At 41.0% G+C, this 16,490-nt stretch overlaps 1 protein-coding gene across 1 annotated transcript in view; it reads left to right on the forward strand.

The window, feature by feature from the left end:
• LOC104162929 (inaD-like protein) overlaps positions 1-16,490 on the forward strand; it is a gene marked incomplete at its 5' end in the record, with an annotated part of 41,631 nt that overhangs the window by 12,818 nt on the left and 12,323 nt on the right. The window contains 4 exons of the mRNA XM_009701776.1: positions 9,583-9,666; positions 11,660-11,853; positions 13,687-13,834; positions 15,011-15,097. Of these exons, the coding sequence (XP_009700078.1) occupies positions 9,583-9,666; positions 11,660-11,853; positions 13,687-13,834; positions 15,011-15,097 (513 nt within the window). The remainder of the gene's footprint in view (positions 1-9,582; positions 9,667-11,659; positions 11,854-13,686; positions 13,835-15,010; positions 15,098-16,490) is intronic.

Below are 16,490 nucleotides of genomic sequence, written 5' to 3' on the forward strand. Positions count from 1 at the left end.
GGGGCAGGCGGCTCGTGTGTGGGCTGCCAGCTCCGAGCGTGGACGAGCTGCGACTCTGAGTTAGATGTGGAGTTCAGCTTTCAGACTTGGGCGTTCATGGCAGCAAGACGGTGTTGGCATGGCCAGCTGGCCCAAGGCTGCGCAGGCTGGGACACTGCGGGTCTGTGATGAATAACTGGCCCTGCGGGATGCCCGACTGGCAGCACGGGGTAGTCCAGTTGTTAACCATAAGTTTAGGAAAGGTTCCTCAGTTATTTTGCTTTTGATTCATTGCATTCTGTATAAGCTGTTTCAAGGGAAATAATTTACTTTCAAGTAATGGGCTTTTCACTCTGAAACTGTTTTGCCAGAAAGTTGCTATGAGGTTTTTTTCTTAAATCCTCTGAGAACAGGGCATCAAGGAATTGTTTGAAAAAAGGTGTCCTGGTACAATTCCAGATGGCATGTGGGGTTAAATCATCTGAACTCCATTATCACCCCAGAGTGGATGAATGCTGTGATGTCTTGTCCAGTTAGCAACTTGCAATGAGCCATTTCCTATAAAACAGAATTGTCAATTTGCAGGCATTTTATTCTTGGCAGTACATGGAAAAAGCATTGCTCTAAGATACAAACATTTTCTTATTAGGTATGAGCACTGTTTTGCTTCCAACTGAATAATTTAGTAATGATTGAGTTGATTACTCATAGTTATTGACTCTGTATTTGCTGCCTGGGTGATTAAGACGCTCAGTCGTGCCGGAGGGGATTCAGCAGTTTCAAGGCCAGTGGAGGCTGGTGCAGGGACGTTCCCCAGAGGCAGAGTTAGAAAACCCTAGGAGAGGAGGAGAGTTAAGCACTGAAGAGGCAGCTATGATACAAAAAAAAAAAAAAATAAAATTGCAGGAGTGGTAACCTAGGGGCTCTTTGGAGGTGGAATAGCTCGGAGGCAGTCATTATCTGAATCTTACATAGAAAGGAAGAGAAAAAGCATACTTTATCCTCTGTCTTTTTTTATTGAAAAGGACAACAAACCTCTTATCCGGAATTTTATACTGGGTTGTCTACTTTGAATTTGGTAGATAATTTTTTTCACGTCTGCTTTCAGCTGACATTATTAAAAAGCATTTTTAAGGCAATTATCAAACTTCAAAATACTCCACCTATAAAGTAAAGTGATCCGCAAGCCAGGGAAATGGAACGCTTTAGCAGTGCTCCAAAAAGTAACAGAATATGCCTGCACTCAGCTAACACTAGTTGGTGTGAGAGCTGGTAATGCTGGAGTCGGAGAGGAAAAAGCTTTTCTAATCACCTCAGTTAGCTCAAAAGGCTTTCTGGCTTGCAACGGAGCAGGGGGAGCTTTGTGATGGTGGGGATGCAGTTTGACAGAAGAATATTTAGATTCGTTGTGTCAGTCCAGGTGAGTCATACCTTGCATAAACCCCATCTGTTAAGGAAGGACAGGGGAATAATCAAGAAAACTGTGACTTTAAATTGCAGCTGTTCGAGACCTGATGTTTGCCCCTGGAGCTGTGAGGGCTAATTACCCTGCTAGGATCTCTGTGCTGCCAAGAGCAGGCTGTTACTAATACCAAAGCCAAGTCTGATATCTCTGTTTTGTGCCGTGCCTACCTAAACACGAAGACTGATGCGACTTCTGTGTTACTAAACAGGTTGTCCCTTGGTTGAGCTTTCTTCCCTCCCTCCCACCTCAGTTATATTTAGATTCAGGCAAAAATAGCTTCATCAGTTATAGATAGCCGAGGTCTAAGTGACTTTGTAGACAGTCATCAAGTGCAGCTAAGACTGAAGCTGTTTTAGTGGAATATGCTTACCTTGTAACTACAAATGAAAAGCAAGATATTGGCCTGAGGAGGGTTTCAGCAAAGATTGGCTATAGATACTGTTGCTGTTAAGTCTATCGCACAATGAAAGGAACAATAGAATAAAAAATGGTAATAGAAGTCCTAAGTTTTTAATCGTGGCTTGGGTATTGTAGAGGAGAAGTTTGCGGTTGGGAGAGAAAAAAATGCAATCACTTCTTAACTATCATCCACATTTATAAAACAGAAGGCAATTTAATGACAGAGTGGTAAATGCAGTTAGTTCGAAATTGTGAGGAATTGCTTTGACTCTTGGCTGGATAATGTTAAAATGAAGTTGGTGGATTCATCATGATTCCAGAAGGACTTTAGCTTACAACAGCATGAAGAAACCGAACTGCTTTGTATATGAGTTATCACAAATGGGAATTAGAGTAGTAAGTTCTGCAAATCATATATTTGATGGGTCTTTGGCAAGGGTTTAGCTGACTGTACGGCTAGCTTGCATAGTAGTGCCTTGCTTGAAGACGCTGGTGTCTTCCAGGAGTGTAAATCAACCATAAAATTTAAGCTAACAGTACACAAAAGCAGTAGGACATGTCAGAATGGACTTCAGGAGTATCTTGCTTGCTGCCGATTGAAACCACTGGCTTTTGGCTTCCTGTGTCATATACATTCAGGAACTCATGCATTCTTTATAACCTGTGTTATGCACTGTACGCTGTAAATTTTCATATTTTTTTATTTAATAAAATAATGAGAGTGAGAGAGTTAACATTTTAATATGTAGTTCTGTGTTTTATTATTCCCTCTAAAATGAGCATGTATACTTTTTGAAAAACTTCAGTTTGCTTTGGCATGTGATTCATAGAAACATAGCTCTTTCTATCATTCTACTTAAGTCATATATTTTTACACTAAACATCTTATTACCTTAGTTTTATTATTTCAGAATCAAAGGAGAGCTTGCAAATGTCTATGACTGCAGACTGAAGGAATGTTAATGAATAGTGCCATTGAATTTTCAGGTTTTAGCTTTTCTGATCTTAGAGAATATAACTGTAAGCAAAAATATTATGCAAGCTGAATAAAATTTAAATAAATAAGGACCAGATGTAACTATAGGGGCCTATAAAATGTAATACAAATATTATCCACTTCCTTAAAATAAATCTGTATTTTAGTATGAAAAATTATATTCATATTGATGTTGTGGATTAATCTTTTTTATGAAAGTTGGCAAGTGTACACCATCTCTTGCAGGGGCTTGTTCTTAAATGGGAAACAGACCTTTTGTTTTGACCTTGAGTAGAGAAGTTTTCCAGTGTCATGCAATGTAAAGCATTTTTACATTAACACGGTAATACATTTTTACATTATATAGCCTGTTTTATTACAGTAGTGTTTGGCTTAGGATTTTGGGTGCCTGTTAATGGTTTGTGAATGCTAGCAATTGCAAAATATTTGAGTGTTAGAAGGAGGTATATGCAGCATGATGCATTAGATAAACCCCTCTAAGAAATCAAGTGATTTTCGTGGAGTTGACCTTCAGCTTTTGTTACAAAACTGTTATCTTTTAGATTCCATTTAGATCTGTGAACAAAAGATCATAGATCATAACACAACTGTTGTAATTTCCTCTGCCTACAAGTAACCAGCAGCTGGATTTATTTTAACTACTGAGAGATTCTTATATGGGGCTAGTTCTTCAGCAAAACACACTCTGCAACTAGTTGATTTCTACTTTATCTGTGAACCAGCCTGTAAAAATGAAATGACAATTTTACTACTCTGTACAAAGTATTATAAAAGTTGAAAAGGAAATGACTAATGATGTTGTACTTGCCCTGGGAAGGAGATAAATATGTAATCCTGCAGTCAGCAAAAAACGTTGTAGCTTTATTATCTTTAATAAATGCTAATTTAGTATAACATTTGTGGCTACATAGGAAATCTGTTGGAAATGTGCAGTATTAGCTGAGGAAAACACAACTTGTCAACTAAATCGGAAAACATCTTTTCCTGAATGTTGTTTTATATGTAGCTTACTTTTTTGCTTCCTCAGGAAAGTACTCTAATCCATGCAGAAAGGTTCATTTCTTACACCAAATACATAATTACAGTCAGTGGTAAGATTCGTTCACCTAACTACAGACCAAAGTGAGATACGGGTGTGTAAAATTTATGTAATTCCAACAGTTTGCCCTGCCTGCTTTCTAGCACTGCCCAGCCATGTGGGTTCCCAAAAATCTGGTGGGTCTGTTTTGTCCTGGACCTTCAGCATCGTTGTCTGTGTGTGCTCAGAAGTGTCTGTTCTGGGAGACAGGCACCTTTTTCCCATGTAATGCTCCCTTGGTCTGGGACAAATGGCTAGCGATGCTCTGGTGGTAGAGATAGCCTTGTAGCTAGAGGGCATAGCTATGGATCTAGTTTCTACTCTCAGGACTGTTTGGGGGATTTTTTGTCTAATGATTACTGCCTTTAAAATGCACATCTTGGAAAACATGGTCTGGGATTTTCAAACAACTCGTTTCTTACTGAGTACCTTACCTGGTGTCATTCTGTGCTGATGATTATTACAGTCCTCAATGTGTAGCAGTTCACCTTACTTCTGTGAAGTGCCTTTGATCCTATCGAAATAGCGGCTGGATCTTGTAGACTGAGATAGCACAGCAAAGATAAACTCAAAGCAAAGTTAATATTAGCTAAGTTAAAGAAATAGCTTGTTGTGAGTGATCTGCAGTAGTTAAGGACTGTTCAGTACTGTGCAAGAAGCCTCTTTACTAAAATTCAGACCTTTTTCCTTCTCAAAACCAGCCAACACCAGGTATGTGGGGATTTCTCTGCTCCAGTTCTTTCGAAATCTCCCCTCTTGCATACTGATCCACTTTTTATCACATGATAGAACTTCATCAAAATATCCATGGTACTTAATGTTTGAGCCTCCTTCATGTCTGGTGTCCTTTTCCTCCCTTGCCCTCTACTCCCAGCATTTGCAAATAACAGTCTGGGGGCTGTTTTTCAGTGGCAAAGGGCACCTGCGTTGAAAGCTGCTGCTTGTCCTTCTGAAGAACAGCTGCAGAGAAGAAAAGAAACACTAGAGAGACTGGCTCAGAAGCTATAAACTTGCAGAAAACATGTGAGCAGTCCTAGCCTAAAGCCAGACAGCTTGTGAGACTTTCTCACCACTGTTTACAGTCCTGCAGGCTTTTAAGGTTCACTTGGCCAATGATTTTTCTGAATAGGAAGCTGACTTTACCACCTTTCTCCCAAAGGCTCAATCTAGACGGTGCTATGTGGTCATTGCCTGAGGTCTCTGCCATACCAGTTCTTGACATTTAAAATACAAAGATTAAGCTGTCACTCTTACTGAATTTAATCCTTAACATTAGCATTTCTATTTGTGCTCTCTGCTGATGGTTGAGTGTGATATTCTTCCCCTACCGGGGCTCTGAAGTTGTTATAAATCAAGCAGAAAAAAATATCCACAGCTTGCGGGGGAGTTGAGATCCGATTGCCCGAGAGTTCAGGGCTGTTCCCCTCCTTCAGATAGAAGGCAATGCAATGTAGATCACGTTGTGCACATTTTACAACTTGTGTTTTCCATAGCTGGGTTCTCAGACTGGGTGCTAATTTCCATAAGGTTTTCTTATCCTCACTATTCAGTAGTCATTCACTCTGCGCCAACGTTGTTTTCAAGGTATCAACCAAGAGGCCCCATGAACTCTTCTACTTGTCTGCCTTTTCTTCCACAGCCAAACCCTCGGTTCGTCAGTGTCAGCATGAGAGTTGTCATTCATGTGCCTTCCCTTTGCTCAAGAAGACTGTGCAATCACAGTGGTATTCTGGTGGTAAAGCAAGAGTGAGGGGTGTAGCTGTCCCACAGCTCAAATCTCAACCTTACAAAACACTGTCTAATATAGTGCATGGCAGGTTTGGTAAGCATTACCACTTGTTAACAGATTTGGTGCACATCGTATACGAACCAGGTATGCTCTTGCCATGTTTGGGAACCATTCTGGCTTGCAGGTGATTTTTTTAGCCATGCAGTATAGGTAGTATCAGAGCATTCAGCTTCATTTTGTTGCACTGCAGGCCCTTCAATAGCCTTCAATATAAGCATTTTTCAGCCCAGGACAGCAACCTTGGCAGTAGCAGACAAATTCCCTCCTACTTTGTCTTTCAGTGTTGGATAGTCTAAGTGTACACCTGCGAGCGTGGACTTTGTTTAGCACAGAAGAATGCTGTTTATATGCCCTGGCTTGTATTCTGCATCCTTCCGTCCTATACAAGAAATGTTCAACTTTGCATTAATTCCTGATTTGTATACTGGTCCCAGACTATTCTTTGTCAAAATATACAGAGATTAAAGCTCCAGTTTGTTGAATGGATTTGTAAACCTTATGAAGTATGTGCTTTCAGCAGCTGGATATCTTTCTTTAAACAACCATGTTCTTGATATGAGAGTGGTTTTATTTCCCCCTTCTGCACAAACAGTTTCTGTGACTCTGCCAAGCTGTATCATGGAGTGCCATAATCTACGTGAAACTGGCAGTGAAAGGAGATGGGGAAGGATGGGAGTGAAAATCTGTCCAGAGCCCCCATGAATTCACAACCTCTAGTTGAATATTAACGCCACTTTCCCTTCCTCCCTCTCAACTGATTAATTTTGAACAATTTAGGTCTTGACTTCTAGAGGTATCAAGTGCACAACTGAATTGGAAGCTGGTGAGCAGAAGCTGCAGACATCCAATAACCAAAACCTATCCTTTAAATAAATGCTGTCTGTTGTTTTAGTCACAAAAGATCCTAGTTTTTTTCTAAGGCGGTGTTACAGCTTAAATCTGTAGCATGTCAATAGAATCATTACAGATTAGGGCTTAGTTAGATGGCTGGAGTATGACATTACATCTCATTACTGCATAAACTTCTTTGAAATATTGATACAATTAAAAATGTCTCATAATAGTTTGGTTTTAGTGATTTGTCATGGATGATCAAAACTAACAGAGTCTTACCCAGATCCCACTAGATCCAATGGAAAAAAGACTACTTCTGGGCTAAATGTACTTTGAGCTGATCCCAGAAGTGTCAGAGGAAAAGTTGTCTCTTTATCATAGTGTATAAGCTAAGGAAGGTAAGACTCTCATATTTATATTATGGACTATTTAAAAATTTTTACAGTACATCATGGACACGTTGCTTCATTCTGTTTTTAATAGATTTGATAAACCTGATTCAACTACACTACTTTAAAAAAAGAATAATTAAGAAAAACAGCGCTTTGGCAGATGAGCAAGATGTTTCCTTCTTCGGGGTAGGCATGAACCGAACAGGAATGTACCTTTTCATGCCATATGTATTTTTAGTTCTAGATCTGGCTTCTAACACATGCAGGAACTGCAGTGTAATACTGAATTGTTGCCTTTTCAAATAGATGATGCAGATTATTGAAACTGATAATATTTGATGGTTCCTGGAGCTAAGCTTTAGGTAGTACAGTACTGGGAAAGGCTGGTAACTCCAGATTGTTGACCATTTTTAAAGCAACCGCAGATAGAAAACAAACTTACAGAAATGTGATTGAAAGCTCCTTGCTCAGAAGTTAGCAAGTATCAGATTAAATACAGTCTAAAAGTGTTTGGTTTGACCATCTTGTCTATGTGCCCAGTCTGCTGTTACATGGTCACATTGCTATTTTTTCTACCGAACCTTGTGTTCATCTACTGCCTTAGTGTGTCCTAGTTGAATGATGCTGTCTTAACAAGCTGGTCGATATTTTGTGTTATCTGGTTGGCCGCTTCTAAATGCCTTTCTTTGTAAAGTGTTTTAAAAACTAAAAGGGAAGTGTGTTATGGAAGTTCTAAACCACAGACTCAGCTTTTTCTCAAAGTTACCCGTGATCAGCCTCAGGTGAAAAAAATATACATCACTGTCACCCTCCTGGCTTTCACCCAGGCAAAAGTATTTTGTGTTGACTTAGAGTTACAAGATCATTTTTAAAACAAAGGTAACCCCCCCAAAGAAAACTAAACCAAAACCAACCAACCAAAAACTCACAACAACTAGAACCCCACGACTGAGAGAAGATCTAAGACACGTAGCAGAGGATTTCGGCAGCGCTGCTGAGATGGACGTGTACGTGTTACTCTGTTCCACTCTAATAGCTCCTTCAGTTATTTCAAGAAAACCTTGCAGTTGCCAGTGGTGTGTATATATATAATTTTTTTTTTTAATCAAACCATTCTTTTGATTTTCTTAATTACCTTGGTACACAGCTCATAGTATTTTGCCTTCATTTATGTAGATTGAAATCTTTTTTCCCCCATTTGGGACACTTGTATCAGCTGTAATCCATTTGTGATTAAAGTCCTTCAGGCTTTTTTCAGTGACTGGTGTATATGTATCAAAGAGGAAGCTTGTGACAGTTCTGCTGTGCTCCAGCAGCAGCGCAGCGGCTGTAGATACAAGTCCCCGTCATTAAATAAGGTGTAGTGGGAATGAAAGAGAATAATGCTTTCAATGTTGTCTTGATCAGAGCATTAGCTTAAGGGCATTTGAGTTTTCTTTCTGTTCAACATGCACCATGTGTGCTGGGAAAGAATTGCGAGGCAACATGGGGGGAGTTAACTTGGTGATGAGAGATGTGGTATCTAACAGTGTTTTCAAAACACGAAGGTACTTTGTTCTACCCCAGCAGCTATTTCCTGCTCCTGCTCCAGGAAGGCGGTGCACAGCGGGGCTCGCACGCTGCTAACCTCGCCGCCTTTTGTTGCAAACGCGGCGGAAAGTCTCCTCTTTCACTTGTACGTCAAACTGGTGAAGGAACTTCACGACCGTAGCGTTTTTGGAGGGTATATTTGTCTGAGAATGCGTTATCCGATACCTACGTATCTAATTGGAAATCACCGCGTATTTATCCAGAGCCATTTCAGAGTTTGTAGCGAAGCCGGTTCTGCTCTGAGGCTTGGTGTCTGTTGATGACATTGGAGAGAGGAGCGCATTTTGCACAGTGAAGTGTCCCATCCTGCTAGCTGTCAGGACCGCAGCTGAAGCGCTGTAGCAGGATGTTCACCTATTTGTTTCGGGGGGAAAAAAAAAAAGGGAAACCAGAACAATACAAAGGGAAAGCACCAGCAAGAGAACAGTATGTTCTTTGTAGTGCTTTTTCTTTGGGGACATCTATTGCTGGCAGTAAGATTAAATCACTGAAACCTTCCCTGAAGCTACATCTGCCACTGCCTACATTTTCCAACCTCAGTAATAAACTAACATTTGCCATTGTTCGTTTCTTCTGGATTTCATTTCTTACGGATTTAACCAGCGCTATTTACCACAAGGCATTCAGTTCTTGCTTAAAGCTGAGATCTATGCCAAGTCCCTAAAAATATTCATAGCTCCAAAGAATCTGGTTTTAAATAATATAATAAAAAGTAGATGATATTAATACAACGGTTCACACTGAGTTCACATACTGCTGATGCCAATGTATAAAAATGATGGAAGCCTAAGAAACTCTAGACAAGACTACCTTGAAGTGGTGAACAAAATCCTTTTTACAGTTTTACTGGCTATCTGTATTTTGATTAGGGGAGTAATTCTCTTATCCCAAAATGTTTTTAAAAAAATCAATAAATCTGTGTTACAGTCTTGCTTATCCTGACACGGAGTGCTGTACCTTCTTACTGCGGAGCGGTGGGCTGTGTGGGGGGTGGGTCGCGGCTGCCAGTTTGCGGGGTGTTTGGGAGGGAGGATTCACACCACCCCCTTCTTCCCGCAGGATGCCATAGTGATCCATGAAGTTTATGAAGAAGGGGCAGCAGCCCGAGATGGCAGGCTTTGGGCCGGTGATCAGATTCTGGAGGTAAACGAGTCTATGTATGTGCTTGCTTATATCTTTGTCATGTGTACTTGTATTCAATGCCGTGTAGGTTTCTTGTAGGGGAAGGAGAAATCATTGACCAGGATCTGTACTGGAAGCTTCTTTTTGTCACTAAGAACATTCTGACAAATTCGTATTTCCTTATATATTCATATACACTGAAGGTACAAATTGAGAATATATTAAATTTAATTGAGCAAGGCAGTTCTCGAATTACATAGTTCAGCTGTCATGTCCAATAGCTCAGTATTATTCATCTGTTTAATCTTTCATTTGGAGGCCTGCACTACCGCTGCTGCTCAGGTATCTCTGTGCTGCCTGCAAACGAAGTGCCGAGCTGGACGAACGTGGGGCGAGAAGGCGAGGGTGGCTGCAGCATCGCTGCGAGCATCCCTGCTGAAAAACTCACACTGCCTGCCTGCGGCGGTGCTGGGGGAGCTACCGGCTCCTTCAGGCCACGGGTCATAAAACTGGTGAACACGCAGAATTCTTTCTCTGAGTAAATGTAGTGGTTTTCCCGCAGACAAGCATGGAAATCGAGGAGGGAAAGGGTTAAGAAAGAAGTGTTGGTCTGCAAATGAAACTTGCGTCAGGCAGAGGTTCAGTGCAGCTGCTTGCAGCCTCTCGCTGTCAGATCAGGACAAATTCCCAGCATGGCCATTAAGGCTTTGGTGTGTAGGGTTAGAAAAATAGCAAGGGGTACTTGGGGAGTTGTCTTTACAGCTCTTGCACTGAAAATATTTTCTTTAGCGTTAAGTCTGAATGTTGTTTTTGTTTTATAAATAACTGTGTATTAACAGAGCACAATAATTAGGGGATAAAAATGGGGAAGGTTAATTAATTCTTCTCTGGCCAGACAGGAAAGTGCTAATGTTTGTGTGCCATAATATTGTTATTATTTCAGCTTCTAAAAGCCGTGCTAATGAATCAGAAAGATTACTCTGAATTAGTTTCAGATTAGTATGATAAATCACACGTAGATGCCTGTGTTGAGAAAGGAATACCGATGGAGTATATAAATAAATGTGTGTAGAATTAGTACAAAAGAATGTAATTGCTATGGATTAGACTTAATTATCTTAATGTAAAATTAAGTATGATTATAACTTTGCATATCTAGAAATACTGAGAAATACTTTCATTGCCTTAAAACTTACTATGTTATGTCAGTGAATTAACAACCTATTGTTATTCAGTTACAGTTCATGCTGCTTCCTAAAGAGCCTTCAAAAATATTTAAGCGTTGATATTTTTTGGTATTAAGAAATAAAAAAATTATTTTGTCAGCAGAATGTTGGCAAACACCTTAAAGGGTATCTGTGGATCAAGCTTGGCAAGATTAGGAGATTAGGTTTGAAGTTGCAATAGTTGGGGTTTTTTTAATACTTGAGCATTCAATCAGAACTTCTTATTCTCTCTGATATTACTAAAATGCTAAAGCAGTTTTGGGTTGTTGTAAGAGAAATGTAATTGAGTGCTCCAGCAGCGGTCTTGTGTGCCATCTATTGGAACAAAGCAAAATAACCGTTTAATATGTCCTGCCTGGGCTTCGCAATTGCCATTTGCTAATGTTTCTGATTCCTTCTGTCTTCGGCTCGGTGGTGTTGCGAAGCTGGGGGAGAAGGAGTCTGAGCAGTAAGAGATATAGGAAGCTCAAAGGAGCACTCCTCACTTTGTCTAGTTGTAAGAAAGAAGCATTGTTTGAGGTTCCAGCATGTAAAAAGAAGGGAAGAGCACCCACAAAATTTACAAGCCAAAACGTTTTGATTATTGTGATTTACTCCAGGCAGTGGCACAAAGCACTGAACTCGCACTGGGTAGGAGATCCAGGAGCTCGGCCCTCTGGAAACAGGAGCGCTAAATTAGAGTGCCAAGGGGTGTCAATTTGACAAATTTGTCCTGTCACACAGGGGTAGGGTGTGATGAAAAGATCATTTATACATGTCATTTGGAAAGAAAACACTGATTATTTCAGGTGAACGGGATCGATCTGCGGAATGCCAGCCATGAAGAAGCTATCACTGCCCTGAGACAGACGCCCCAGAAGGTGCAGTTGGTTGTTTATAGAGATGAAGCCCATTACAAAGATGAAGAAAACTTAGAGATTTTCTATGTAGATATACAAAAGAAAATGGGTCGAGGACTAGGGCTCAGCATAGCTGGAAAACGGTAAGAGCATCTCTGTGACTGGACTGCACTTCAAATGAGAAATATTTTGCTTTTTGCCATATGAACAACTGTAGCCATTAAATGGAATATGAAATAAAGGAAAAACTCGGTAAGGAACAGAATTTTGTGTCTAAATATCTTCCAGGATGCCATGGGGCTGTGGTCCTGGCTCCTGTATCAGAACAACAACACACCTGCGTTCTGTAAAGGCGGCTGCTGCTGCCCCGGAGAGCTCCGGGCATGGGGCACGGACCGGGTGTCATGCTTGGAGCGAGTGTGGGCAAGGGGGCACAGGTGGAACTGGGAGCTCACTGTTCTGGTGGCTTCAGCGTAGCTGTGTTTCGGAGTTCAGGGGCTCTAACCCTGGCTTTCCTGATTTCAAATTGGGGGCAGAAACCTTTCTAGTTCCAAATACCAGGATGTGCCCTTGAAAATGGATTTGTGAGTTAGATGTAGCTCCTACTTGGGTTCAAAAGGACCAATGTCAGTGGAAGATAAGAGGCTGAGTTAGACCCAAATCCTGAGCAGTATCAAAGCAACTGTACAACACTGCAGACAGCAGTTCTGCGAGTACAGAGCAGAATCTGAGATACGGTGGTAGGTAGCAGCTGCTTAATAAAATGTGACTTTTTGCTGATATATATCTAAACCATTACTATTAGATCTTTCGAACCAGAGCACTGATAGATTTAATCTTTCATTGCTAGAGGAGATTTACGGCACGACACTGGCGAGCACTCATTCAGTGTTGGTGTGTGAGAGTCATATGGTTGCTCTTCTGTATTGCCAAAAAAAATTTATTTTCTCAATTACAAATCATCATGTCATTATCCTGACTGCGTATGGTCAGTAAAGTTTCCACCGCAGTTTTTCACAAGAGTGGTGATGTTTAACCCAGGTGTTGTGAGCAGATTGCGGGTTGGGTAATTAATTTAGCTTATGTAAATTACCCTACAGATGGTAATCGCAGTCTCCAGCCCTCCCACGTTTGCTTCTGTGCAAAACTTTCTGTACTATTGCTAAGTGCTTCGCTTGTGGGGATTTGCACCTTAGAGGTAGCCCAATTTCTGAAGTCGATTAAATGATACCCAGGTATAATTCAGGTTGTGAAGTGTTGTGTCCTTCGGGGTGAAGGACACCAGACACCAAATCTTGGCATTGCAGCTGGCACTACCAGCTCCCACCATAGCGAACCTCGGGAGCTGGGGCCAGCACAGAGGGACCTGCGGCCTCTCGGAGGGGACTCCCCTGCGAGGAGGCTGGAGCTGATAAATAAATACATTCCCCTCGTCTGCATGGCCTGCTGCTCTCGTGAGCCTCGCTGCCAGCGGACAGCCACAAAGCTGGATTTTCTGCTGCATAACTCATGTGCAAACTATAAAAGTCTTTTCTGCAGACTTCTCCCTGTTCTTCTGTTGGGGGCCTCCAGGCTTCTAGAAAAGAAACTGAGCTGAACCTTTAGGGGAATATAGAAAAAAAAAAAAATCTGAGGCTGCATAATTCATATCAGGCACATCAGGAGATAGTTTAACTCCATCTTAGGCCGATCCTCAGCTTTTTATTCATACAAGTGGTATTTTTCATGAGTCTTTATGGATCATACAGTCAGAACTAACAGTTCAAGGGTAAAGACAGCATTAAATATAGCAAAACATGCCTTGGTTTTAGAACTCGTAGATTTTTTTTTACACTCAAACAGTTGAATGAGGTGTAAAACTAGTTCTTCCTCTGCTCACAGGTTTCTTTTAATGTCTCTTAAATGCAAGTAATCTAAATTGGTCTCCCAAAGAATATTGGATTGTGTAATTAGCCATATGCTTCTTGCATTGTTAGAAATGGAAGTGGAGTGTTTATCTCTGACATTGTTAAAGGAGGAGCTGCAGACCTAGATGGAAGATTAATTCAAGGAGATCAGATTTTGTCTGTAAATGGAGAGGATATGAGAAATGCCTCACAAGAGACTGTTGCCACTATACTTAAGGTGAGTACATGATACATTTTAAGATACTGAATTGCAGTTACTGACACCACACAGGGTAATTATGCTGAAGTGCTATTTACGCCTTCGCAGGACAGCTCGAACTGATTAACAAGACAGGAATTTCAGCTGAAAGAACTTTGAGACATTCATTTAAAATCACTACTCCCTGTATTTCTAGAGGTCAGATGATATGAAGTGGGAAAACAAAGACATGTGTAGTATTTAGGCATTTATTTGAAAATGCAACTGTGTATTTCATATGTTAGAAAAATATTTGGAAACCTGAGAGCCATACAGATGAGAACTGAAATAAAATGCCTTTGGCTTTGCTGTACTGACCTGCAGCTATAAAATGGCAGCTTAAATCCATTTCTGCACAGCTTTCCATCTTACAGGAGTGATTTTTATACTCTGTGGTCTGGGAGAATTTGCCTTTTTCCATTCAAAAGCACGTGGCGGCTTGAATCAGAGGGAGAGGGCAGGGGATGGCCTGGCTGCAAGTGCCTCATGTTAGCTCCTCTGTACGGCTCCCAGTCCCAACAGCCTGTACCAAGGATGAAAGGATGGGTGGGAGCGATGCCGTAGACCCATTTCTATTCAAAACTGCATCTGAAGACAAGGGCTTTTTCCCTGCCATCACCATTAGTGTTTCTGCATATGATTTCTCTCATTCTTGAAGGGAAAGGCTAATTCTTTCCTTGCTTTTTCCATTCAGGGTTGATACTTGGCCAAAAGTTTACCTATTTAAGAACTGGAAATCGGTGATATGAGGGTGTATTAAGTTGAATCCATATGTGTTAACTTCACCCTTTACTGCAGCGTTTTTCCTCTGAAGTGTTTTTCATGAGTATTGTTTGTGGCAAACGTCTGTTAAAGAGTTAGGGGCTTTTTGTTTATTTTTACTGAGTAATTGGCCATCTATAGTTTGCCAGTAGGAACATTCATACTGACTTCAGCAACCAGGATAAACCTTCAGGATAAACCTAAATCCAGGGATGGGCATTTTTTGTATCGTCTAAATACAAATGTTAATGTTTTGAGCATTCCTTGTGGTTTTCTTCATGGAGTTGTAGTGCTGAACAAAAACATAATTCTCTCCAGGAGAGCATGAAATATCATATGTGAAATATCATACTTAAATGCTGTACATTGTGTTTTGGTTTTTTTTTTTCCAAGTGTGCCCAAGGCCTAGTGCATCTTGAGCTTGGGAGATTGCGAGCTGGATCATGGCTGTCATCACGGAAAACATCCCAGAACAGTCAGGTTAGTGACAAATTCATAGGTATAAAATGGAGCTGTGAAGGGCAAGGCATGGGAACAGTGCACAGGCGTGCATGTGAGGCTCAGTCTTTCCATAGACACTTACTGCTGAGGGTGGGCCACAAAATATTTTATCATAATAATTTTCAGTACTGAACTGCAAAATAAGTGTCATGCTGAAATGCTGATTAAGTAGAAGAGCTGGTTAATGTATTTTTTTGTTTAAGGAGTGTTTTCCTGAGACTCACCAAAAATTTGTAATATCTTTCTCAAATGATGATGCCCAGAAATTTTTTTTAGACATGCAAAAAATGCTGAATGTATTTTCTACAGCTGTTTTGTCAATCAAAATGAGTTAATGAAACTAAACTGTATCTTTGCCTATCTTATGGCAGAACCACATGAGAGCTGCTTTCCTCTCAAAGAAAACACAGAGCAATTTCCTGCTTCACTTGCTTTTTACCTGAAGCGAGGACAACAATTCATTTTTCAATCAGTGCAGGGCTTTTCCCCTCTCCCTGCGCCCCGCAATCAGCTCAGACACTGATACCATTAGTATTAAAGTCCAAGTATTGCAAGGGAGAAAAACAAGGCAAGATGACTTAGAAAACTTTTTTTAATGGATTTGCCTTCCGAAGACTGACTCCTTTGCCATTATATTTAAATTGGCAGTGTCTCCGAGAGAGACAAGCTGTGGTTCACAGCAGTGCTATTGCTATGGAGTATTTTGCCCCCTCTCTGCCCAGGGGCAGCTGTCAGGGACCCGGGGATATTACCTGCACACCTTCCCCTCACACGGCTGTGCGAGCAGGCAGGAGAGGCTGCACACCGGTGGGATCCAGCCCGGCCTCCCCAAATGCTAAAAGAGGGGCTTGGTTTTAGAAATGGAGATAAGGAGCCGTAGGAGGCTTAGGGGGGATGGAAGTTAAAGCAGGTATGCTTTTAAGGAAGTCAGTAAGAGGGGAGGCTTGTCCTTGATGTCGTGTGTGAACAACAGAAGGATGCCAAAATCATAGTCGTGTGGCGTGGTTTCTTAACTTTCTAAAGAGCAGCAGTGATCTAGCATGCTGTCTGGGAGGGTGAGGTATAAGGAAGGGCTAAAGCCACGCAGGAACAGTTGGGCTAAGCCCAGCTTTAAAAATAATGACTAAATATCATTGGAGAAACATCTACACTGCATGCAGCAGGCAAGGAGAAATGAAACAGGGGAAAAATATACTGAGTGCACTACGTAAAGACAGCACTCTTGAGTATTACATTTTTTTGGTCATCGTATCAACAGCTAGCTGAAGCAAGAGCAATGTAATCAAAAAGTGACAGTTAAAAATTATCAACTCAGTTTTACTATGTAAAACTTATAGCTGAAAGGGAAGCAAAATGCCATAGTATCTAACAT

The sequence above is a fragment of the Cariama cristata genome, unplaced genomic scaffold (genome assembly GCF_000690535.1).
Source record: "Cariama cristata isolate BGI_N322 unplaced genomic scaffold, ASM69053v1 scaffold29316, whole genome shotgun sequence".
NCBI classification, from domain to species: Eukaryota; Metazoa; Chordata; class Aves; order Cariamiformes; family Cariamidae; genus Cariama; species Cariama cristata.